At 39.7% G+C, this 25015-nt stretch overlaps 1 protein-coding gene across 2 annotated transcripts in view; it reads right to left on the reverse strand.

Moving 5' to 3' along the window:
- Positions 1-23582, reverse strand: part of etv6 (ETS variant transcription factor 6) — a 126319-nt gene extending 102737 nt beyond the window's left edge. The window contains exon 1 of one of the 2 annotated variants that reach the window (XM_028805291.2): positions 23083-23582. In XM_028805291.2, the coding sequence (XP_028661124.1) occupies positions 23083-23115 (33 nt within the window). In that variant the 5' untranslated portion in view covers positions 23116-23582. The remainder of the gene's footprint in view (positions 1-23082) is intronic. The other variant, XM_028805283.2, reaches the window with a different exon arrangement.
- Positions 23583-25015: the final 1433 nt, after the last annotated feature.

Genomic DNA, 25015 nt, shown 5'->3' on the forward strand with positions numbered 1-25015 from the left:
GAGCTTCCATACTATAGAAATTGACGTTAGTGGACAATTTTTAAAAAAGAGATATTAATGAAGAAACATCATTATGTGTATGAAACAAGACATCTCCCAATCCACTGCTTTGTAACTTTGAAGATGTAGCATTTCTACTGAACCTATCTGGAAGGGGAAGAGTGATCACCTGGATTGCAGAAACTAAGGGGGGGGTAACACTGCTCTTGGTGCCAGGTAAGGTTCTTGCTCAGTTGATCGAGCTGCCCTGTGGAACATACTGAAACGTCGTGAGATCCCCCAAAGTTGCTGGATATCATGGCCAGCCTGTACACTGGTACTATGAGTACTGTGCAGAGTTGAGGCAGAACTTCCCAGTTTTTTCCAGTTGATTCTGGGGTTCATCAGGGGAGTGTTCTTGGTCCTAGTCTGTTCAATGCTTGCATGGATTGGGTATTAGGCAGGGTTGTGGGGTTCAGTGACTGTGGGGCATCTGTTGGTGAAAAGATATTCACTAATCTTGACTTTGCAAATGATGCAACGATCTTTGCAGAGTCAATGGAGGCTCTAATCAGGGCTCTTGAGAGACTGAAAGGGTGTCTGAGTGTTTGGGCTTGAGAGTGTCCTGGATAAAAACCAAAGTCCAGGGCTTTAATGACCTCTTGGGCACAGCCATCAGCAATGTGTCTGTCTGTGGAAGGCATATTAACCTCCTCGAGAGGTTTACTTAACTCAGCAGTTACATTCATGTCTCTGGTAACTCATCCTCTGAAGTCACTTGATGAACTGAGGGAGCACAGGGGGGGTCACAAGGTCGCTGGAAAGGGGTGTGTGGCACTCCCAATATCTCTGCAAAAGGACAAAGGTCCAAGTTTTTAGTGTCTTGGTGCGCCCTCATTGCTGAGGACCCGAGCAGCTGGACCAAGCCAAGGGGACCCTCACGTAACACCTGGCTGTTGTCATTTCTATAGGGTGGGAATGGACCACGTGTCTGCCTGGGGGGTTGCCAACCGGGGTTCCAAGCTGTTTCGTTGTATGATGGGTGAAGCAACAAGCTGTACCAGTGCATGCTTCCCAACCTGACCTAACTGATACTGATTTCATGTGAAGTTTACCCTGTCCAGTGCAGGTACAATAATTTAATTCTCTGGTAAACATGGCACACTCACTTATCTACACCAATGGACTGTGGTATTTAACATGCATTTAAAGAGTTAAATCCAAATTGGGCCAATTTAATTCTCACCATTTTTTGACAAGAGATATGTCCTTGTTAAAAAGCCAAACTTAAATATCCTAGTCAAATCCACTGGCAAACCTGGCACAGTGGGTCATCCATTGCACTGTGCAAAACGAACTGTGATATTTAAAGAGCACAGAACAGATTTAAATAATGTCACAGCTGTTTTTATTATCATGTTTTTGACAAGATCGATCCCTAAGTTAAATTGTAGGTGATACTTGCTTAGCCTAAATGTCGATACACTTTGTATTTTAATTGGCTAACATATTAAAAGGATTCCTTATGGAAACAGTAGTATTTCAGCAGTGACATTAAGTTTATTGGATTAACAGAAAATATGCAATATGCATCATAACTAAATTAGACAGGTGCATATATTTGGGCACCCCGACAGAGATATTACATCAATACTTAGTTGAGCCTCCTTTTGCAAATGTAACAGCCTCTAGCCTTTGGTGAGTGTCTTGGATTCTGGATGGAGGTATTTTTGACCATTCTGCCATACAAAATCTCTCCAGTTCAGTTAAATTTGATGGCTGCCGAGCATGGACAGCCTGCTTCAAATCATACCATAGATTTTCGATGATATTCACATCAGGGGACTGTGATGGCCATTCCAGAACATTGTACTTCTCCTTCTGCATGAATGCCTTGGTAGATTTTGAACTGTGATTTGGGTCATTGTCTTATTGGAATATCCAACCTCTGGGTAACTTCAACTTTGTAACTGATGCTTGAACATTATCCTGAAGAATTTGTTGATATTGGGTTGAATTCATGCGACCCTCGACTTTAACAAGGGCCCCAGTCCCTGAACTAGCCACACAGCCCCACAGCATAATGGAACCTCCACGAAATTTGACAGTAGGTAGCAGGTGTTTATCGTGGAATGCGGTGTTTTTCTTCCACAATGCAAAGCGCTTTTTGTTATGACCAAATAACTCAATTTTCGTCTCATCAGTCCAAAGTACTTTGTTCCAAAATTAATCTGGCTTGTCTAAATAAGCATTTGCATACAACAAGCAACTCTGTTTGTGGCGTAAGTACAGAAAGGGCATCTTTCTCATCACCCTGCCATACAGATGTTCTTTGTGCAAATTGCGCTGAATTGTAGAATGATGTACAGATACACCATCTGCAGCAAAATGTTCTTGCAGGTCTTTGGAGGTGATCTGTGGGTTGTCTGTAACCATTCTCACAATCATGCGCATAAGCCGCTCCTGTATTTTTCTTGGCCTGCCAGACCTGGGTTTAACAGCAACTGTGCCTGTGGCCTTCCATTTCCTGATTATATTCCTTACAGTTGAAACTGATAGTTTAAACCTCTGAGCTAGCTTTTTGTAGCCTTCCCCTAAACCATGATACTGAACAATCTTTGTTTTCAGATCTTTTGAGAGTTGCTTTGAGGATCCCATGCTGTCACTCTTCAGAGAAGAGTCAAAGGGAAACACAACTTCCAATTGACCACCTTAAATACCTTTTCTCATGATTGCGTACACCTGTCTATGAAGTTCAAGGCTTAATGAGCTAATCCAACCAATTTGGTGTTGCAAGTAATCAGTATTGAGCAGTTACATGCATTCAAATCAGCAAAATTACATGGGGACCCAAATTTTTGCACAGCCAGTTTTTCACATTTGATTTAATTTCATAAAACTAAATGCTGCTTCACTAAAAATCTTTGTTCGGAAAACACTCCAGTACTCAGATGTTCCTAGGAAATGAAAGACATACCACTGTTATCTTTTTTGTTGAAAGTACAGTAAATTATTATGCAGGCTGAGAGGGGTCCCCAAACGTTTTCATATGACTGTTTATCATAATAATATGCCACTACAGAGTTAGACTGATGGGTGCAATTGGTAATATTATAGACATAACTTTTTCCATCCAGATAAACAGCTGACAGTCTTGCTAAACAACTATAACTGCTGCCATGAAAATATGGAAACTCACAAGCAAACTGGTTTTAAGCGTTCATAATAATTCACAGAACACCGTGGCAACTATTTTACCCAACCCCATGAAATGGGCTTTGGTAGCATTTTGTCTGTACATGGAAACTTGATGCCAACGACATATCTTAACCGTGGTCAAAAGCTAGGTGAGCATACCTGGAACATTGGTGGTCTCAAAGAGGTGGTTCTCCGCTGTCAGTATCACCATTAACAGGCTATTAATATGCTGACAAGTCAATCATGTGTATAATGTTTCTATTCCTGAACAAAAATGATTAAAAAGCTATTTAGTAAATTAAAATGACAGCTTGTCATTTCACTTAACATTAAAAAAAATTCTTAAATAAAAATCTATTTCTGGGAAATTAGCCTTTGTTATGGGTGACATTGGAAGGACCAGGGGAGCAAGTGTGGACAGAGCATCACCTCCCCCGGAACGCTAGATGGCAGCCCCCCTGGATGGCAGCTATACCTTGGACTCCTGCAGGGCTTCATGGGAATTGAAGTTCGTTACAGCCCTGTTGGGATCCAGGGGTGCCACAAGGATGTGCTGCAACGGTCTCTGAGCCTATGTGGGCGGTTCTTCTGTCACACCCAGAAGTGCTGCCAAAAGTAGGTCAATGAGGACCTGGAGCTCTTCTGGGTGACCTATATAAGGGACCAGCAGATAGTACTCCGGGAGCCAGTGTCTGCAGGAGAGGAGAAAAGGAGAAAAAGTATTGTAGTGATTGTGCTATTGTGCTTTGGGACTATGTTGTGCCTGTGGGAACAAGGAAGGTGTTGCCCACAGGCAAAGAAAAATAAAACATTTATTTGTTTTAAAAGTGTGCCTCCCATGTCTGTCTGTGTCGGGTCAGGCGTTAATATAGCACCTTTGTTACACCTTGCATTATGCTTTATATTACCAAAGTGGGTTATTAACAATTATTGATTATTACTCAATCAAATGGGGATGACTTAATTATGAAATGTGATCAGAACTTACAAGCTTATCAGCAACTCTAAGCTATTCAAGTAAAAATGAGCACAGTTTTGTTTGTAAGGTAGTCTTGTGAGGGACTGGCACGATATCCAGGATGGTTCCGACCTTGCGCATACCTCAAGTCCCCAGTGACCCCAAATTGTGTGGATTTAATGAATGGCTTCCAGCATACTACTATACTGTAAGAAAAACACCAGAAGTTTAGTTTATATTGAAAGAATTTGCAAAGACTGGTACCATCATAAAATATTCTTTTTAAACATTTCTCTTTCTTAGTTAATAGCTTTTTTTCTTAATTGCTTCTATAAAACTCTCTAAAAATGTTCCTTAATGCAGAACAAGCAATATAAAAACGACAACATACTAAGCAGATACAGCAAGTTCAATTCAGGTTGCTCTAGAAGTCTATGACTGTCAATCAGAAGCTTGAAAGACCTGAAAAATGACTAACCATAAATACAATTTAAATTCCTTTTTAAGTTTTATCCTCAAGAAAAGGGCGGCACGGTGGCACAGTGGGTAGTGCGACTGCCTCGCAGTTGGGAGACCTGGGTTCGCTTCCCAGGTCCTCCCTGCATGGAGTTTGCATGTTCTCCCTGTATCTGCGTGGGTTTCCTCCGGGCGCTCCGGTTTACTCCCACAGTCCAAAGACATGCAGGTTAGGTGGAATGGTGATTCTAAATTGGCCCTAGTGTGTGTGTGTGTGTTTGTGTGTGTCCTGCGGTGGGTTGGCACCCTGCCCGGGATTGGTTCCTGCCTTGTGCCCTGTGTTGGCTGGGATTGGCTCCAGCAGTCCCCCGTGACCCTGTGTTCGGATTCAATGGGTTGGAAAATGGATGGATGGATGGATGGATGGGTGGATCCTCAAGAAAAATAAAAGTAGTTCCCATTCTTTCAAATCTTCTGAAACATGTTTCATAATACTGATGCAAATTCTGCATTGTTTGTGTTCCTGCCATGAGAAATTAATGAGCGTACCGTTTCAAGTTATTGGAGAGCAGAGCTCTGCTTTCCACACATGTTCAGCATCTCTCTGATAGGGTTGTCATGATAGCAGATTTTCAAATTTTGATCAATACTATGAAAAGTATTGAAATTCAATACCATTTTCAATACCCAATACAGTATAATCTAACTGAAAAAAAATTATTTCAATAAATTGTAATTCTGTATGCATTAAAATGTTTACATTGACCTTTACATTGATGAAAACAATATAAATTTTAGTCATTACATGCAAATGTTTCAAGCAGTTCATTCTTTTGTAAAAATGAAACAGTAAAGCCGTATAAATAGTAAAAAGTAAACAAGTTTAAATCTGAGTATATACTGTAAGTACACAGAAGAGTAGTGCCATTGTTTATGTTATAGCACCTTACATTATATAGTAAATTTAAATCACACATAATAAAACACTTAACAGGAAGGATTTTAAAAATCTGAAGGAGTGAGCCAAAGAGTATTGCCCTTGAATGAGCTGTGAACAATAAAACTGGCCTGGTAAAAATAATTGTAGACCCCTGTCTCAATGTATTAAATGTTTAGCTGACTACAAAAAATATTTTAAAAATTAAAAAAAAAAATTCAAACATCAAACCCCTACTTCAAATATAACACTCTATAGGCTAATACTGGTTAATGTTTCCTTAATTAGATGCCTACCTCTTGAAATTCTTTGTACTGAACTGCATTTGAGGTCCTGCTAAATTGTTGTGTTAGCCATTTTAGTTTGTATTATGTGGCATTAAATCTTGCATACGGGCTTGCATGTATCTTGTGGCTTTCCATTCCTATTCAGCACAGAGCCAACACATTTCCAGATGCCAATATGGCTGACCTCTTTTTCAATCAGACCCGCTGGTGAAAGTTCTGGTGCTTCTGAAGTTGCTATTTTATTAACCCCGTGAGTGGGTGAAATTGGGGCTGCAACTCCAGCCATGCCCATTGGTAGACAGAAGGAATTCATTCATAACCTAGACTGTAGAACTGATACCATGAAAAATAAGTATTGAAACAAATTTAAAACTTTTACAATAGGTACTTATCTATATTTTGATTATTTTGTCAACCCTAATCTCTAGTAGCAGATGAGGACTCTCCATAACACAACAAACTCTCCAACCATTTGTTTTAACCTCCCCTGTCTAGTACTGGATTAAGAGCAGCGTTAATTCTGTTTGAATTTGTTGCAAGTCAGGAACGAACTCTGGAAGGGACCCCGATGCAATGCATCTGCACATAACATCACACGGAGACAATTTAAAGTCCCCAGCTAACCTTCAGGAAAACTGGAGTATCAGGACAGGGCTAAAAGTTATAAAGTAGCAGCTCTAACCATTGCTCCATCATACCATCTAAAAGGTAATTTTGAGATTTTCACTCACAAATGCCAAGATGTGTTGGTACATCTTTGAGTTATCATCTGCTAATACTGATGCAACAAAAAAAATCTAAAAATCTTACCATGTCAGTAATCTGCACAGCAAGGCAGGGCAGATTTAGACAGAACTAATGTGGCCAAAGGATGCAAAAAACAGGCTGTTCAAACAAAGTTGCAGAGTAGTACAATTATAAAAGAGACGTGCAAATTATGATGTGCAAGTGAAAGTGTGAGTGTACAGTATGTATGCATGTGCACACGCATACATGTCCATACACTGTAAACACACAAACCTTCATAAGTATATGACAGAATGTATGAATATACAAAAAACACTGGCTAAATTACTGGTTTGAGAGGGCTATGGCTCTGGGAAAGAAACTATTGAGGTGTCTGTTAGTTTTAGTTTAAACTGACCACAAGCGTTTAACAGAGGAGAGTTTTTGGAATAAGGCATGAGCTGGGTGAGATGACTCTGTGGCTATTCTTATGATATAGTTAGTCACATGACAGCAGGTCTGCCACAAATGGAAGAGCACAGCCAATTATCTTCTCAGCAGACCTCACAATATGCTGTAATTTAGATTTGGAGTGTGCCATTGCTGAACAAAACCAGACAATAATGGAGAATGTGATTACACTTTCAATTATGGCTTTGTAAAATTGAACTAGGATTGGCTGGGAAATATTTAATTTCTTCACTTGGTGTAAGAAGTACAACCGCTGCTGTGCCTTTTAGTGATGTAAGTGGTGTTAAAGTCCCAGCTGAGGGTGATAGTTGTGCCCAGAAATTTGAAGGATTCCATCATATTGACTGTAGAATCATTAATTTCTAGTGGGGCAGGTTGTATCAGTTACAGCCTCTCCCAAAATTCCTGGTATAGCCATAAAAAAGCAAGCCAAAGTGTAATGATGAAAAATAACAGTCTTTAATAAAAACTCAAAGCAGAGGTCCTAACCATTACTAAGGAGCCTTTACCTAACTAAACTAAATTTGAAAAATTGATTTTCATACAGTCATCGAGTGTGTTCTTTTATACCCAAAATACTGGATGATGCATTCTAGTGATGGGCAATATGTAAAACTCAGGTTGGTCATCGTCCTCTTAAACATTGTTGATAGCTGATATTATCAGGTTGGGGGTTCTGAGGCTGAATCACCATTTTAAGAGAAAAAGATTGTCAAGAGCGTTTCTCTGCAATTCCTGCTCTTTTTAAATTGGCTGCTGGGTGTCATCATTAATAATTGCCACGCATTGTGAAATGGCACAAAAATACCTTCAATTAAATATAGAAAAATATGAATGTGCAAATGGTTGGCTATGAAACCAGCCTTGCCTATCCAGCAGCACAAAGCAAATGTGCATGGCGACTCAAATAACTTAACCAAAGTAATTTGTTGTATAAGCAAGAAGATTTTTATTGAGAAAGATTCATCCATCCATCCAGTTTCCAACCCGCTGTATCTGAACACAGGGACACTGGGGTCTGCTGGAGCCAATCCCAGCCAACACAAGGCACAAGGCTGGAACCAATCCCGGGCAGGGTGCCAACCCACCGCAGAGAAAGATTCATAACAAACTCAAATTATCAGGAGCATTCAGTGGATTACTCTGTATCTCACCAGCCATTATTTATTGGTGCTTCTGAATTTAGAAAAAGCACAAAATACAAGCAGGGCACAATGATACCATAGCTGTTTCACATTATTTATGTGAATAAATTACATTTGTGTCACATAATATGTATTTTTCTTAATAAGCCATACATGTCAGCATTCAACTACTCAAAAATGACACTCCTGTACAGAAAATTAGCCTAGATTTAAATTAAGTGGTTGCATTCTTTCGGTTGTAATAATCCATGTCAAATTATTTTTAGGGCCAGTGGTGGGATACATTAGCCTTCGAAGGCACCGCTGCACAGAGTTGCTTCCCTTGTTGGTGAAGTCTTCTGCTGAGCTGACTGGGGAGCACAACACTCTTTCCAAATAGACTGGCTCACTGATGGTTTGCTTAATACAAAAAGACTGGATAAGGTGTTAGAAGAGCCAGTAACAGTGGCATTATACCATGACACTGGCTGCAGCACATTCTTCAAATCTCAAGCTGTCTTTTGCAAACACTAAAAAATGTGAAATGATGCTTGCGGAGTCTGGCAAGCAGCAGCAGCGGTCATTGAATGATCTAAGCAGGAATGTTGATTCTGTTCACACATCCAGGATAACCGCAGCAAAGGTGTGATTTTGACTAGAGCTGTCACAATTACACAGTTGCAGCAGCACATCCTCTGCCTCTCTTGTCTTCACTTAATAATACGTGACAAGTGACTTCTTCAGCTGGTGATCAAAACAAGGTGTCTACTATATTGAACTCCACCATAGAGGAGGTTGTCAGTTTGCTAATTTGAGTTTTATTGGTGAAAATATATTTGGATTTGTAGCTTTCTGGTAAAGAAACATTTAAATTTCCTACTGCAAGTAAAAGCAATCCATTTACAGCATAGCTGTATACAACTGGGATACAAGTGCATAGTGTGTTTAACCACTTGATTCAAATCCTTGGCAAAGGAAAGTCTATTGGTGATGTCAGTAATCAACCATTGATTGCAACTGATATTATCTATCAGTACAAGCCTACTAAGTACTATCTAAGAAACTGTTAGACAGTCTTCTCTTGATAAAACATCTCTCAACTGGCTTTAGAATTGCATTCACAGACTCAAAAACACCAATATCTTTCCACATGAGAGCAGATGCCCACCTGTCATCAGTTGTTACACACCTGATGGCTTGTGCCTGTTGCAATGCACACTGTCTAATTTTTTTAAGCTTTTTATTGAATTTATTAAAATCAAAAAACATTCCATACAAGCAAGTCAAGCTTAACAAAACTAGGTTTGAAACAAATCAACCCCCACCCATGAGAAAGAGAGCAAGGCCAAGAGAGTAAAACTTTAAACTAGTAAAAATAAGTAAATAGATAAATTAATAAATGAATAAAAATACTGTAAACAGAATAAAAAAAAAGAGGGGAAAGAATCCACTTCCTTACAAATGAGATTGTTCTATGTATAATAATTCCCACACCTCAAGTTTTCTTTATAAAGCTGGAATGGAATATTTGGCCAGTCCAGTCTCTGTGCAGCCGAAACTGATTCTTGCTTAATTAAGTGGGTCTCCTGTAAAAATACTATTTTAGTTTTTAGACCTGTTAGGTGAGAGAATACTTTCTTTCTCTTTAACTTGTGATTAAGACTGTTAACATTCCAGCTCACAAAGTTAACTGTTCGTCGGTCATGGAGACATTGCTTCTGAAGCCTATTGTTACATTGGCACTTATAATTATAAGGATTAAAATGATAGCTTGCACCCCCACCCCGTCCCTCCGCCACCCCATTTTGCCTCCCCATGTGAGGCTAGACCACACTTCACAAAGTCCCAGTCCTCTGACATACCTAGAGACAGAGCATGTCCAAAACAAAACAAAACAAGCCCCCCAGCAGCAGCGTATAAGGATTAAAATAGAGATATCTATTGACAATACAGTGCAAATACTATACAGTAATCCCTCCTCCATCGCGGGGGTTGTGTTCCAGAGCCACCCGCGAAATAAGAAAATCCGCGAAGTAGAAACCATATGTTTATATGGTTATTTTTATATTGTCATGCTTGGGTCACAGATTTGCGCAGAAACACAGGAGGTTGTAGAGAGACAGGAACGTTATTCAAACACTGCAAACAAACATTTGTCTCTTTTTCAAAAGTTTAAACTGTGCTCCATGACAAGACAGAGATGACAGTTCTGTCTCACAATTAAAAGAATGCAAACATATCTTCCTCTTCAAAGAAAACAGAGAGGAAAGCAAACAAATCAATAGGGCTGTTTTTCTTTTAAGCATGCGAAGCACCGCCGGTACAAAGCTGTTGAAGGCGGCAGCTCACACCCCCTCCGTCAGGAGCAGAGAAAGAGAGAGAGAGAGAGAGAGAGAGAGAGAGAAAGAAAAACAAAGTCAAAAATCAATACGTGCCCTTTGAGCTTTTAAGTATGTGAAGCACCGTGCAGCATGTCGCTTCTGGAAGCAGCTGCACACAGAAGGTAGCAACGTGAAGATAATCTTTCAGCATTTTTAGACGAGCGTCCGTATCGTCTAGGTGTGTGAACAGCCCCCCTGCTCACACCCCCTACGTCAGGATCTGAGAAAGTCAGCGCAAGAGAGAGAGAGAGAAAGTAAGTTGGGTAGCTTCTCAGCCATCTGCCAATAGCGTCCCTTGTATGAAATCAACTGGGCAAACCAACTGAGGAAGCATGTACCAGAAATTAAAAGACCCATTGTCCTCAGAAATCCGCGAACCAGCAAAAAATCCATGATATATATTTAAATATGCTTACATATAAAATCCGCGATAGAGTGAAGCCACGAAAGGCGAAGCGCGATATAGCGAGGGATCACTGTAAATATAAAATATAATCTTTAAACAGTCCAGTCTATCTTACCATGAGCTTGTCACCATTAAGCCACAAAAACTGAATAATGATGCATCAGCTTGGCAACCCTTTTTCTTAAGTAATCATTTCCTAAATCTGGAAATATTTTTTTCCTCTAGCATGCACAATGAGCATTTGAGATCATCATCTCAAGGAAAAAATAAAATTGTGGGTCAAGGCTAGAAACATCACCACAATACTACCGCCATATTCCCCAAGCCTAATGCATGCTACCCTTCAGCATCTAAAATGATCTAAGGCTGTGACTTCACGCATTGGTAACGGTGTTAGTTAATAAGAACAAAAGTTGGATAAGAATACAGTTAAGGACAGGGATTAGTCACAATATAAATGATCTATTGAAATACAAGTTAAGGTTTTTAATCTTCCCCCCACAAAATCCTGAAATTCTCCTGTCTCAAATCTGCTTGCTTTCAGATTTAAAATGCATATTTAACAATATCTACCTGTAATCATGAACCCACCTATTGTTCCTTAATTCCAGCAGTATCATGTTCAAGTGTGTCTATAGGACACACCATATAGCTGGTTTTTTGCCTCTTCCTAGCCCACTTTGAAGACAGCAAGTTACACAACTCTATTCTCATCACTTCCTAGTCAGCAAGTATCTCCAGTGTATTAAGTAGTGCTGTAAAACTCCTTTGAGTGAGACCTTCCACCATAGTGCATAGCACTAGACTTCACATACAGTATTTTTCACATAATAATAGTTTTCTAGGAAATACTGAATCTCAAACTTTGTTTTAGCTACTTTTTACAACTTTATTAAGAAACAAAGCATAATTACAAATCATAATTCAATCAAATGAAAGCAACAATAGTGTGTTCCAAAGACACTCTAAACTGTTTCGAGTTGGACTCTACCCTTTCCTGTTACTTGTTACTTTTTTTTAGTTGTTTTTATGAAGTAATATCTATGAACAGATTTCCACTATTTAAATAAGTACATTTAATGTGGAACTCCCCACCCATAAAGTTATAACAAGCTCACATCCTTAAAGCAATCAAGCCACATTGATTGTTTCTGAGAATTGATCTATTTATACAGCACAGTAAAGGTAAATTATTGTATTTCGCCCCCTTGGTTGTTGATCTTTCAAATGCAATAATAAAGGAGGCATTGTCTGCTTTAAAAAAAAAAAAAAAAAAAAAAGACAATGCATTTCTAAATTTCACCTATTCCTTCCATCAATCCATTGTTGGCCCTGCTTGAGTGCAGCACCAGGGACACAGTTGGAACCATTCCTGACTGGATGCCAGTCCACCCCAAAGCATAGTCAAAAACACACACACTTGATCAGTCTATAGCTGCCATTTAACTTAAAATGCACGTCTTTGGTAAATGGAAGAAAGCCCATGGGTAGAATGTGCAAACAAAGACAGCCACTAGGCTGTGGTATAAACTCCGGACTCTAGTGTGGGTAAGAAAGTGAGTCACATATATAAAATGAGGCAAGTTATTAGGCTTCTTGAAAACATGAAAATGTGCTTTACAGCCTTTCGTTCTTTACACATATCAGAAGCACATTGAGAAGATATCAGCAGCTGCTATACCCCAGGAGAAAAATCAAAGGAATTCACAAAGCAAAAAGGTCTGCCCAGATATACAGATAATACATGGATTTTCAAACTCACCTGCACCCTCCCAAAACCCAGCAGTAGTTTTTAAACTCTTGGTCCCAAGGCTGATTATATGACAGGTTCAAGATGGCTTGATCAGGTGACTTCCCACTTTTACATTTGAATCACTTGACCATACTGCCTGCCTACGGACTAGATGCAAATTTTTTTAATGTCTTAATATATTAACCAACATGGCAGGATAGCTATTACAATGTATGCTATAGAGAAGGCACTTAATCAGACACCTACCTCTATTCAGAAACAGGGCTTTTTTCTTCCCTGCCCATTCCTCACATCCGGCTCCCTAATTCTGTTAAAATGAGTTCAAGCATGTTGTTTTCACCTGAGGTCCCAGAGGACTGATGTAGCTTCAGGCTTTCTTGTTCACCAAGCTTAAAAAAATGGTTGACAATTTCTGCATTCACTGGCACTTAAGTTTCACAGATGGCCAATTCCCACTAGCAGTTTCTTAAGTATAAAACAAAGCTGTGTGATGTGTTTTTAAGACAGAAGGTACAGTATGTGTATTTTATACACTGTTGGACAGAAGTTGTGTTAAACCTTTTACTTCAACAATGGTTCTTACTTATTTCTAAATTACTCTGTTTTTCATTAAGCAGACAAGTGCAAGTGACACTGACAGAGTTGATTGAGCCAGTGCCCCTTTATTATTTATAAACTACTTTAGTTTCAGGTGATAGGGTGACACAATGGGTAGCTCTGATGTCTCAAAGCACTAAGAGAATGGATTCAAATTCTAGCCTGACTTTGAAAGTACTCTCTGTTTCCACGCAAGTTTTTTCATGTGATTCTAAGACTGCCATTCCATATTCCAAATATATGCATTTTATATTAACTGATGACTCTAAACTGGTCCAGTATGAGTGACAATGGGCGTATGCATGAGTAGGGCTGGGTGATATGGAAAAAAAAATCTCATCATGATCATTTTTTCATATCAGTTGACACACACATGCAAGTAGGAGTCAACTAAAGGGCCTGAATAACGGCAATTCCACGTCAGACCAGGGGGCGACGGGGTGCACTAACTGTCTTTCTTGATCCCTTGCAGACCATTCTTGGGAAATCCCACACGGTCCTGACGTCTTTGGTGACGTCACTTCCAGTTCAGGCGCCTTTGATGAAAGCACTTCCGATCCCGCCTGTGATGATGTCACTTCTGCTTCCGGCCCCAATGACATCACCTCCTAGACTGGACTTTAAAGCCACCATCTTGACTATTCACTGCAGTTCTGTTTTGGACTCAGTCTTGTGAACAACTCGCTATCTTTAAAAATACCTTTTTGCAGCCAAAGCACATTATACGGGTGGCTGACCCAAACCTTTATGATGTCTTATTGTTGTTCTTGTGACACTGTCGATATTGATATATATCACTATATAAATCAAATAACTATTTCTGTCAAGCTTAAAGATTTTTTTATTCCTGAGATGTAAAGATATCAAAAGGTTAATTTTAATTTAAGCATTATTTGCAGAAGTTGAACTTGACAAATGTATTTCAGAATATTATACAACTTTATTTCAAATAAATAAAATAGGTACATATGATAAACTAGAATCTTATTCTGGCCAGTCAAAAACTTTAAATGTTACAGAAGAAACAAACAAAATGCAGAACTAAATTCTTTGGTCAATTCCATACTAATCTATATTACTAAACGAAGGTTGTATATATGCACGGATGCCAGATGCCAGAAGCAAGCCGTGCCGAAAGCGCATGCGCACAGCGCCTCAGCAAGCCATGCTGAAAGCGCACGTGCACAGCGCCACAGAGTCAAACCCAACAGCTTCCCAGAGTCAGTAGGTGGCGCCCAAACAACATAACACAACCTGTAAACTAAACTTGAGGTAAAGCATGCACGCCAGGTTGTATATATGCACGAATGCCAGAGGCCAGAAGCAAACTGTGCACAATACAACCGCCGCCCGAACACAAACGCGCACACCACCGCATATACAACCTCCGTTTAGTAATGTAGATCTCCAAGCCCGGATCCGCCGCCATGGTCACTTCAGCATGTGAATGAATCCACATCAGCAAACGACTTCTAGCTAACAACACAGCCATAGAAAAACAAAAACGAGACCACATGGATAGAAACAATGAAAAAAGGCGTCTACAACGCGCTTCTGAAACAACAGAACCAAAGGAATCATGGCTCCAAAAAGAAACAGCTTTAGCACAAATATATTTATTTAATTAAATGAAAACTTTCCCAGGACACACCCATCCTCCATGATTTTTCATCCCTCCAAAGATCGGAGGGAAAAGAAAGTGATTGCCATTCTTGGATTTCCGATTCTTTCGAGAATCAGGGGTTTACTGGTAAAATAGAGAATACAAAATAAAAAGCCTCAATTCTGACCAGTCAAAATCTTTCATGTTTTATAGGAAAACACATTGGTCAACTCCAAATAACTAAAATAAAACCTTAATTTTAAAAATTCTAAAATCTTAAATCTAAAAGCTTTCATGTTTTACAGGAGAACACAAAGTCATTTGTCAGTTGCAAATAAATAAAGTAGGTATTAATACAAAATAAAATCTCAAAAAAAATAAAATTACCTCTGTACTATATCCTTTCCTTTGTATAGATTCAAACTGTTTTAAAAGGTTGGGAAACAAACCGACAAATAAATAGGCAAAAATCATTGTATATATATCCTCAGTACCAATTCAAGCAGCTTTCAAACGTAAACAAAGAAGAGCATAAACAAAATTGGCATATTCACTCAACTGTGGCCAACTTATGCTCCAAGGCAAAAAAAAAGAAAGGCAGAAGAACTTGCTTGGGTCTGGGACTGTAAAGTCTTAAATTGTGTGTGCTCTAAAGGATGGCACTACTTCAGATGGTACAAAAGATTAGTGGTATTACTCGTCTTTGTGGGAACAGGCTTTTGACACAGTGTGCAGGGCACACTACTCTGCTTCTTGTCAGACTCTGAGTAGCCAAAATATCTCCACACTGCCGAATTCCTCAGACCCTTCTTTTCAACAATGTTTTTGTCCTTTGAGCCTTGGACTGTGTACCTTCTTTGGTAATGTGGATTTTTTCAAGTTTTCATTCACATTTTCTGTCATCATTTTCTCTTTCATCTTGCTCCCACTCCTGATATACTGGTGTTTACGGCTGCTGTAGCCCAACCATTTGCACGGGTGCTGCTGCTCCAGCCCAGCCCTATGCATGAGTGTGCTCTGTGTTTGAATGGACTCTACTCAGTGGCTAGTTTATGCCTAGTGTCCAGTTCCACTGGGAGAGGCTTCATCCTCCAAAATCCAACAGCTGGATTCAGCAGATTTAAACAAAAGAAGACTCTTTATTACTAAAAAAACAACTAATGGGTATAATTTATATATATATATATATATATACATATATATATATATATATATAAAAGTCAATGTATGTATTTTCCGGCAACACTTCCAAACAGCTGGAGCAATTTTCATGAAACTTGGTACACGTTTCTCATTGGTCGACTAAAAATACTGTAGGATGAAATCAACCCTAACCCAGCCCCTTCTGGGTGATCTTGCGGTCTTGTATGCATGTTACCATCCAGTTGACACTCGGAATGACCACCAGTGGGTGAACTGGAAGTGACTGCCAGCATTCTTTATGTTTGAGCACCACCGCCACCCTGTTGCTTTTGAAATTAAATAGAGTTGGCCGGTTACGAATGTCAACTAGATGATAACATACATACAAGACTGCAAGACAAGCACATTAGTGAGTCTGTTTGTTAATTTATTTTTATTTTTAAAGTTGTGTTTTTTTTTTATTATACTTTTCTCAAACAAATAAAAAAAAAAAAAAAAAAACACTTTATTTTCCTCCCAGGCAACGCCGGGTATTTCAGCTATGTTAGCTAGTGTTAAAATGTGCAATTTGCAGAGGTTTTCATTGTTTTTTATTTTCATAAAGCTCTGACAAGAACACGGGCTTTTGTCAAATGTCTAACAAAGGCAAATCAAACTCTTTAATATATTACCAGTTCTAGCGGGTAGAAGCATGAATTAAAGGTACAACAAAATAAGTGCAATAAATGACAAGAACGGGCTTCAGAATAAAAACTGTGGTTAGCAATTAATCATGACCTGCAGTTTGTCTTTGGGACATGAGGAGACACTTGTAAAGTCATATTGTTATCTCAAATATACAGCTTTCGAAGTGTACATGCTAAGGCCTCCGGCGTAAGGCATATGGAAAAATTAAAAAATGGATTTTAAATATTGTGTGTTTCGAAGGCTACAAGAGATGGACAGGCCCAGTGATTCCTTGCCCAGACGGTACAACTTGATAAAAGAAACTAAAAGGACAGGCTGTGTGACCAGATAGGCACTAGAATCCATACCTGGCAGTGAGGCTAGTATGTTGGAAGGACTTGTAGGAAACTGTATCTCCCGATAATCTAGAGGGCAGTGTACCTGGGATTCGGGTCCCCTTCAGATGCCCACAGAGCATCATGGAGGATGGAATTCAGGAATACAACCCTGTTGGGTTTCTTGGGTACCACCAGGGGGTGCTTCAGGGGGATGTGGTCTTTATTTCATGGGATTCACGTCTGACCCAGAAGTGCTTCCAATGGACCATGCCCTAGGCCCAGAAATACTTACATAAATTGGTAAGTCCTCTTTAACTTAAATCAGCGTGGACAGCTGAACATCCAGGGCAGCAGATTCCTACGTGACAATCACACATTAAAAACTACTGGGCACCTTTCGCAGATGTGCCGCAGACAAGCATGCTGCATGCCAATCATACCAGCAGCAACCTCGCTGACCATTAGCAGAGCTGCTGAGATGACTCGCTGTTGTTCCAAAAACTTTTCTAGCATTTCCAATGCGACGTTCTATTGTGTGACCGCATCAATCACAAGTTCATGTGTTGGCAAGTCCAATAAACGTTGCTTCTCTTTAAGCACATGGCTAGCTATATTGCTACAATGGAAGAAGTTTGCAACACGCCTCACCCGGCAAAGCAAACGGGCAATTGTTGGAATTTTCAGAGCAGCAGGAGATACAAAAGTGAGCGTGTGCGCAAAACAGGTAACTTGAAGTAGCTCCATAATAGTGGCGATGTCAGTCACGATAGCTGGTTCTTTTTCTTTTATGTTACATTCATTCAAAACCACTGTCAACAAGCATCATTTCTTGATTCCTCATTTTAAAATGCTTGCTTTTTGTCTAAGGATTGCGAGGACACATTTTTCAAGACATTACTTTGACTGCTACAACTGAACAACTGAAGAATTATAGAAAAACATGAGTCTTCCGTCTGTATGTTTAATTTTGACTAATTCAAGATTATTTTAAATGTCCAATGGGGAATAAACTTGGCTAACGGTCTAGTTGAAGGGTGTCTACATGGAGATTCATAACACACGAATAGGTTATTGAATAACATTTCTTATTTAAGAAGCAATATTTTATATTTTTATAATATTATTCATAAGATGATACAAATGTTTATAAAGCAGATGCAATTGCATTGTCCATCCATCCATCCATCCTCTTCCGCTTATCCGAGGTCAGGTCGCGGGGGCAGCAGCTTGAGCAGAGATGCCCAGACTTCCCTCTCTCCAGCCACTTTTTCTAGCTCTTCCGGGAGAATCCCAAGGCGTTCCCAGGGCAGCCGTGAGACATAGTCCCTCCAGCGTGTCTTGGGTCTTCCCCGGGGCCTCCTACCGGTTGGACGTGCCCGGAACACCTCACCAGGGAGGCGTCCAGGAGGCACCCTGATCAGATGCCCGAGCCACCTCATCGGACTCCTTTCGGGAGATAATTGCATTGTATTAAAACATAATATGTATAGACTCTGATGTGGCAATACATATTGTTAGTTAAATTATGGTGAATTTTGAATGAGTGCAGTGAAAAAGTTTTGTGCAATATTTTGTTTCACATCTAAATACTGATGTTAACTGTCCATTACTAATCCAGTATTTCCTTTTAAATGTCATTCCATGATTATGCATATGTTATGAAGACACTATGTAGACGCCCTTCAAATAAAGTGTTACTGAAATTTATCACATTATATTAATGTTCTCTATCCATGGGAGGCAGTGGACAAGACTTGATGGAAGGAGTGTGAAGGAAGGGGATTGTTTTCTGTGCTGTTTATACTTTGGTTATCTTAACCTAAGATAATATTCATTTGAACACATGGCTGGTTCAGGTGTGATTGTGTCTAGGGTTTGGGGCTCAGTGACTCCCTCTACTGGTTACAGTGTGTATACACTATATCAGGAGACATCAAAAAGATTTGCCTGGGGCCAAATTCTCACAAAACAAATACTCTTTGGGCCAGGCCCTGTTGTAATTCACGCCCTGCCCACACATACATTTCACACACTTTAACTCACACTCTCATCCAGTCACTGACTCATTAACATCACACACACATTAAGTCAATTTAAACCTGTCAAATTTGTTCCTACACAACATAACAACTCATCAAGCATATGTCGCACTCAATTCATTCTGGGGTTATTCTCATTCCTAATGAGCAAGCTCAATCATTTACATTTTTTTTTTGATACCAAAATGAGCTTGTTTGCAAAAATGTCACTGTGAAAATGCCTTAAGAAGAAAACTGATACCAAGAATTGTCTCTTCAATGATGAATGAACTGAAAAGTAGTCTTTATAATGGCAGCACATGCTCACTAACTCCATAAGACTTAGCAACAAATGTTTCCCTTCAAGCTACATGGATACTGCTTAAGCACAACAAAGCCTTCAGTAATGCAGAGGTATTAAAAAGAATATGTTATAGGCATTTTATCAGAGCTTGCTAGTGATAATTCAACAGATACAGTTATTGAATCTGCACAGGTAGCTCTGTTAGCTGTTATATGTTACATTCTTGTCTTGGTAGAGAATTTCCAAAGTTGGTGTGATCGATGGAGTCAATCAGGTTGATTGTATATTCCTAGCCATTAATGAATCGACAGACAACACAGACATGGCACACTGTGTGTTTGTGACTGATATTTTGATGGGGCCGAATTCAGAAAGGAACAGTAGACACATGTGGATGGGATTGAAAGGTGGCCAAGCATCCTGCCCCTTTTGCTCTAAGAGATGCTTTGGAATTGGTTCTGCCCAGTTGCTTTAGAAAGCCTCCCCCTTCGTGGTGCCAACTATTCTGCCAAGGCAGGAGAAGGCCGAGAAAATATTTATTATGGATGGACCAGACGATGGTTAAAAAAAAAAAAAAAAAAAAAAAAATTATGGTGAACAAATAATGTGCATTTATAGAAAAGGAAACAACAAAGTCTAATGTGTAAATCAAAGACGAGTTTGAAATAACATGCAAGTTAGCCCTTCAAAGATTGTTAATTCCACTGGCTGCTTGTTAACACATCCAAAGGCTGATTTCTAAGAAAGAATTGAGAAGCTTGTAAACTAGGAGGAAAAAACGTCACTCCCTTAAATACCTTCAAGGTGATGAGGTGACAACACTCAACATTCAGGTCTCACATATAACACCAGGAACGCACTGCTAAGCACAAAATAACCGCCAATGCCAAAATAAAGCAACAAATATTGCAGCAAATTTGAATAAAAATCAGTAAAACAAATTAATAATAACAAAAACAAATACAAATTTGGGAAAAAATTTGCACAAGAAAATTATAGTTTTCCTGATTTTATAATCAAAGTGCCAAGTAATTATTCAATTATCTCAAGGCACTTAAAAAGCAAGTGTGAAATTATTTCATTATGAAAAATGGAGCCCCAGGATAACACACACACTGACACAGGCAGAACAAACAGATTCACACAAAAGTCACAACTTGAAATAAGATCCACACATTGTGATTTGATATCTAAATACAACCCTATATGGACAATGAATGCATATCTCAAATAAAAGAATAAAAGTACATAAACGAGAAAGCATTAAACAGTTTTTATTATAAATCCTTCTATTGTTAAAGATGCCACATACTTTCACAGAAGCAATGAGCAAATCTAAGAGATCACACATTAAATGTCACAGCTACCTTTCTTCTTCCACAGTCACTACAGCTCTTTTCTTTCTTTCCAACCATTCCCATGCCAAACAAACCCAGTTAAGGATGGCAGTTAAAAAATAAGGAATTACTTCACTTGTACCAGAACTAAGTTTAAACCCATCAAGACAAATCCACAACAAATAAGGAGACCTGCAAATACTATTTGGGGCAAATCAAAAGATGTGTTTCACAGTCTATAACTGGCACAAATTCCTGTCTCTGTTAAATAATAGTAAATATCCACCCACTGTTAGACACTAATGACCAATTTCAGCATTTATGCTGTCTTCTGTAGCTTTGTGTTAATACTGCATTTTTGCTTGCATATTCTAAAAGTCTGAATACTGCCACTGTTCCAATTTAAATATCACCATGGCTTGGTCAACACGTGGTCTGTACAGTGGAAAGAAAATGACGCAAGGGGATTATGAGCAGTTACCAATTTGTTTTTTTACTGATGACTTAAAGAATGTGTTAGTCTTTTTAATCACAAAATAATATAAAAAGAACTTGAAAGAGTGTTATCTGTATGTAATATCTGACAAAACAAAATCTAAAATTTATGAAAGAAAAGTCAAGTGCTGGACAAATCCATTTTTAGGGGTATTTTTTTTTTTTGTTGTTGTTGTGTGATGGTTTATTATTGTCAGTACTATCTATTTCTTTTACGAGCATGCCCTTTACCCTGTTGATAACTGATTTATGATCTTGAGAAATCCTTGAGGTTTCTTTTATTTCCATCTGTATGTCTACTGAACCAATCTAAGGCCCAAATAGATATGAAACCTGCCTTAGCAACACACAGAGCAAGACTTGGATGGGATGCCAGTTGTATCACAGGGAACTGCCCACACTCCTTCAAGCTGGGCTCATTTTTACCACACCTGATTAACGTTCAGAGACTGTACTTTTGATCTTTCAGTATAGGCATCATTTTTATTATATGAAATGAAATGGGAGAATTACTGAAAAAATATATTCTGCATCCCTAATTATGCTGTACCAGGGGCATAAGTGTGAGTAAAAACACAATATCTTGATTTCTGCAAAGAGAAAAAATCTAAAGTGAAATTAACTGGGGTGACACGGTGGCGCAGTGGGTAGCGCTGCTGCCTTGCAGTTAGGAGACCTGGGTTTGCTTCCTGGGTTCTCCCTGCATGGAGTTTGCATGTTCTCCCAGTGTCTGCATGGGTTTCCTCCGGGTACTCCGGTTTCCTCCCACAGTCCAAAGACATGCAGGTTAGGTGCATTGGCGATTGTAAATTGGCCCTAATGCGTGCTTGGTGTGTGGGTGTGTACCCTGCGATGGGCTGGCATCCTGTCGGGGTTTGTTACCTGCCTTGCGCCCTGTGTTGGCTGGGATTGGCTACAGCAGACCCCCATGACCCTGTAGTTAGGATATAGCGGGTTGGATAATGGATGGATGGATGAAATTAACTGAAAATCAAGAAACTTGTAAAATTTTGCTATGCTAATGCTGTGCCCTCGCACCCTTGGACTGAGCGATTGTGCCCCCGGGCTCACATCCTGTCTTCTCATCCTGTTTTCAAATGGTGTCTGCTGATGCATAGAACGTGCAGTTTAACTTGTGACCCCGTCACGATCCTTTCACTGTATTAATACCCGTGACATAAGTAATCAAAGTAATAACCTGCTCAATTTTGACAAGTGTCCTCTATTTTTATTATGGAAGTCCAACCCATTTTACCTTTAGGCCACTGACTGTGTTACAGTTGAGGTTTTATTCTGCAAGGTTTAATTTAAAGACGTTTTAGCTTCAAGGCGATGTTTCTTTATTAATATTGAAAAATATTGAACTTGATGATCAAAAACAAAGAACGAAACTAGGGTCTGAAACCGGAGACTGAAAAGTTCTTCAGTTTAAAAAAAGGTAACAGCACGTTCGCCGTGCTAAAAATGTTAAGCATTAAAAAAATATTACTTGAGCCATAAGAAAGAAACATCCTCCATCGATCACGGTTGACGATAGGGAAGTCAGCCCTGTTCCCACACTTTTTAAAAAACGGAACGGGAGGAGACAGGAGCGACAACCGCTGGAAGTTCCCATGAAGCTGCGAGTCGCTTAGAAGGTGCGCTGTGCCTCCCGAGGTCTCAGCGGCGACTGTTCTACAGTATGACACGAGCTCGGATGAACGCTTGGGACAACCGCATGTTTTTTGTTGACCACTGACTGCAAACCATTTGCCCGACCCCCCTTGAATCAGGTGGCTTTGTTGCGCGTGGCAACATAAACCTGTTTACAGCTGGGAAGAACTGATGTCCCTTTCAGTGATTTGCGCGACTTAACGCCGTAAACAAGAACGGAAAGGCCAAGTCCATTAAAAAGATCGCACCTACCTTCACCGCCAGTTGGAGAGGCGCTTCAGACATGTCTCGTGCAATCCAGGAAGTTCCCCAAAGGGATGAAGGGGTCAATTCTACCCCCCTCGCGGTCCCCTTTCCCGTATTTCCTTGAAATAATCCAGAGAAGCACGTTCATCCCCTCTGTTCCTCGTCACTCTCCCGTCCCCTTTCCTCCTCCTCCTATTCCTCTTCCAGTGTCCGATCGCGCACCGCGACTTTGTTTCCTTCTAAACGTGGCTGTGAAAAGACGTTCCTCTTATTTACGTTTTGCGATTTCTTTCTCTCGCCCTTGTCCTATTTTTTTTTACATTTTGCGAGCTGCCCGCTTCCTGGAAGACAGAAGCCGAAAAGAGAAACGCGCTCAGCTCATTGATCTGCCGGAGTGTTTGGGAGCCGAGTTGACGTGAATTCCCAGCACTGATCGCTGCCCCTTAAAGGGGAACTCGGCGATCCAGGAAATAACTGCTCGAGTTGCAGGCGCGCCGCGAGGAAGTGAGGGGCTGCGTCTCTTTAAACGGCCGCGGGAGGCATCGTCGGCGAGAAGGGTCGTCCTCGCGCTCGGCGGCAGCACATTACAAAGAGCAAAAGGCCAGCGGGCGACGTCTGTCAGCTCCGTCCCCCACCTCTCCTGAGCACACCCCGAGACTCGCCGCTAAGATGGTGTGTATGTATGTATAAATGAATAAATTGTGTAATACTATATGTACAACGTCTGTATATTACAACATCTCAGCTATATAATGCTATTATATGAATATATAATGTATTATGTTTTCTTTTATTCAGAAAGAAGGTGTAATAATAATGATACTACTTTTTTTATATAGCGCCTTTCCCTTGCTCAAAAGCACTTCACAGAAAATCAAAATGAACAACAGGGCATATACAAAATTGGAAACAAATAATATCTACATAAATCACCAGATAGATAGATAGATACTTTATTAATCTCAAGGGTATATTCACAATAATAAATAAAATAAATAAATAAATAAATAATAGTAAATACAGTCACTGGCATAGTTGTGGGGCAGAGGGGGTATTCTGCCCTGGGCAGCTGTTTTTTAGGAGTGGCACTTTGTGATAAACTTCAGTATTAGACTTTTTTGACAATTTTGTTTGATAGAGCTTTACCAAGCTAATGTGTCTTATTTAGGTCAAAATTACAAAATTTTTAATATCTAAAAAGCTGGAATCTCACATTAACAGGAGTATTCAGACCCTTTGCTATGGCACTTGAAGTTTGGTCCAGGTGCCTCCTATTCTATTAGTCACCATTGAGATGTTTCTACACCTTGTTTGAAGGCCTCCTGTGGTCAGTACTACTGATTGGATTTAATTAGGAATGGCACACATCTGTCCACATGAGGTCCTACAGCTGACAATGTATAACAGAACAAAAACCAAGCCATGAGGACAAAAAATTCCCACAGAGCTTAGAGACGGAATTGTGTTAAGGTACAGATTTCGGCAAGGCTGTGTCGAGATGGGAAAAACTTCCAGAAGAACAACCATCATTGTAACACACCACCAATCTAGGCTTAATGACAGAGTGGCCAGGCAGAAGCATCTCCAGATGAAAAGACATATGGAAGCCCACTTAGAGTTTGCAAAAAGGAACCTAAAGGACTCTCAGACTGGGAGAAGTGACTTTCCTAACACAAATTTCTGTGGAACTCCATTGATGACCTTCAATCGCTCGCTCTTTCAGTTTCTTGACCATTAGTTAGCATAAATGAAATCTGACTTGATGTGGTGTGTCTGATGTCTGTACATTCTTCAGAACTATAGGTTTTCTGCCTCATTTTTTCCTTGAAATAAAATAAAAATACAGCATTGTAACTTCCAGTCTTAAACATCTTTAAAGCCAACACTATTTATTAAAAAAAAAATCTGCATTTTGGCTTTAACAATGGATTGCCATCTG

Source organism: Erpetoichthys calabaricus, chromosome 1 (genome assembly GCF_900747795.2).
Source record: "Erpetoichthys calabaricus chromosome 1, fErpCal1.3, whole genome shotgun sequence".
Lineage (NCBI taxonomy): Eukaryota > Metazoa > Chordata > Cladistia > Polypteriformes > Polypteridae > Erpetoichthys > Erpetoichthys calabaricus.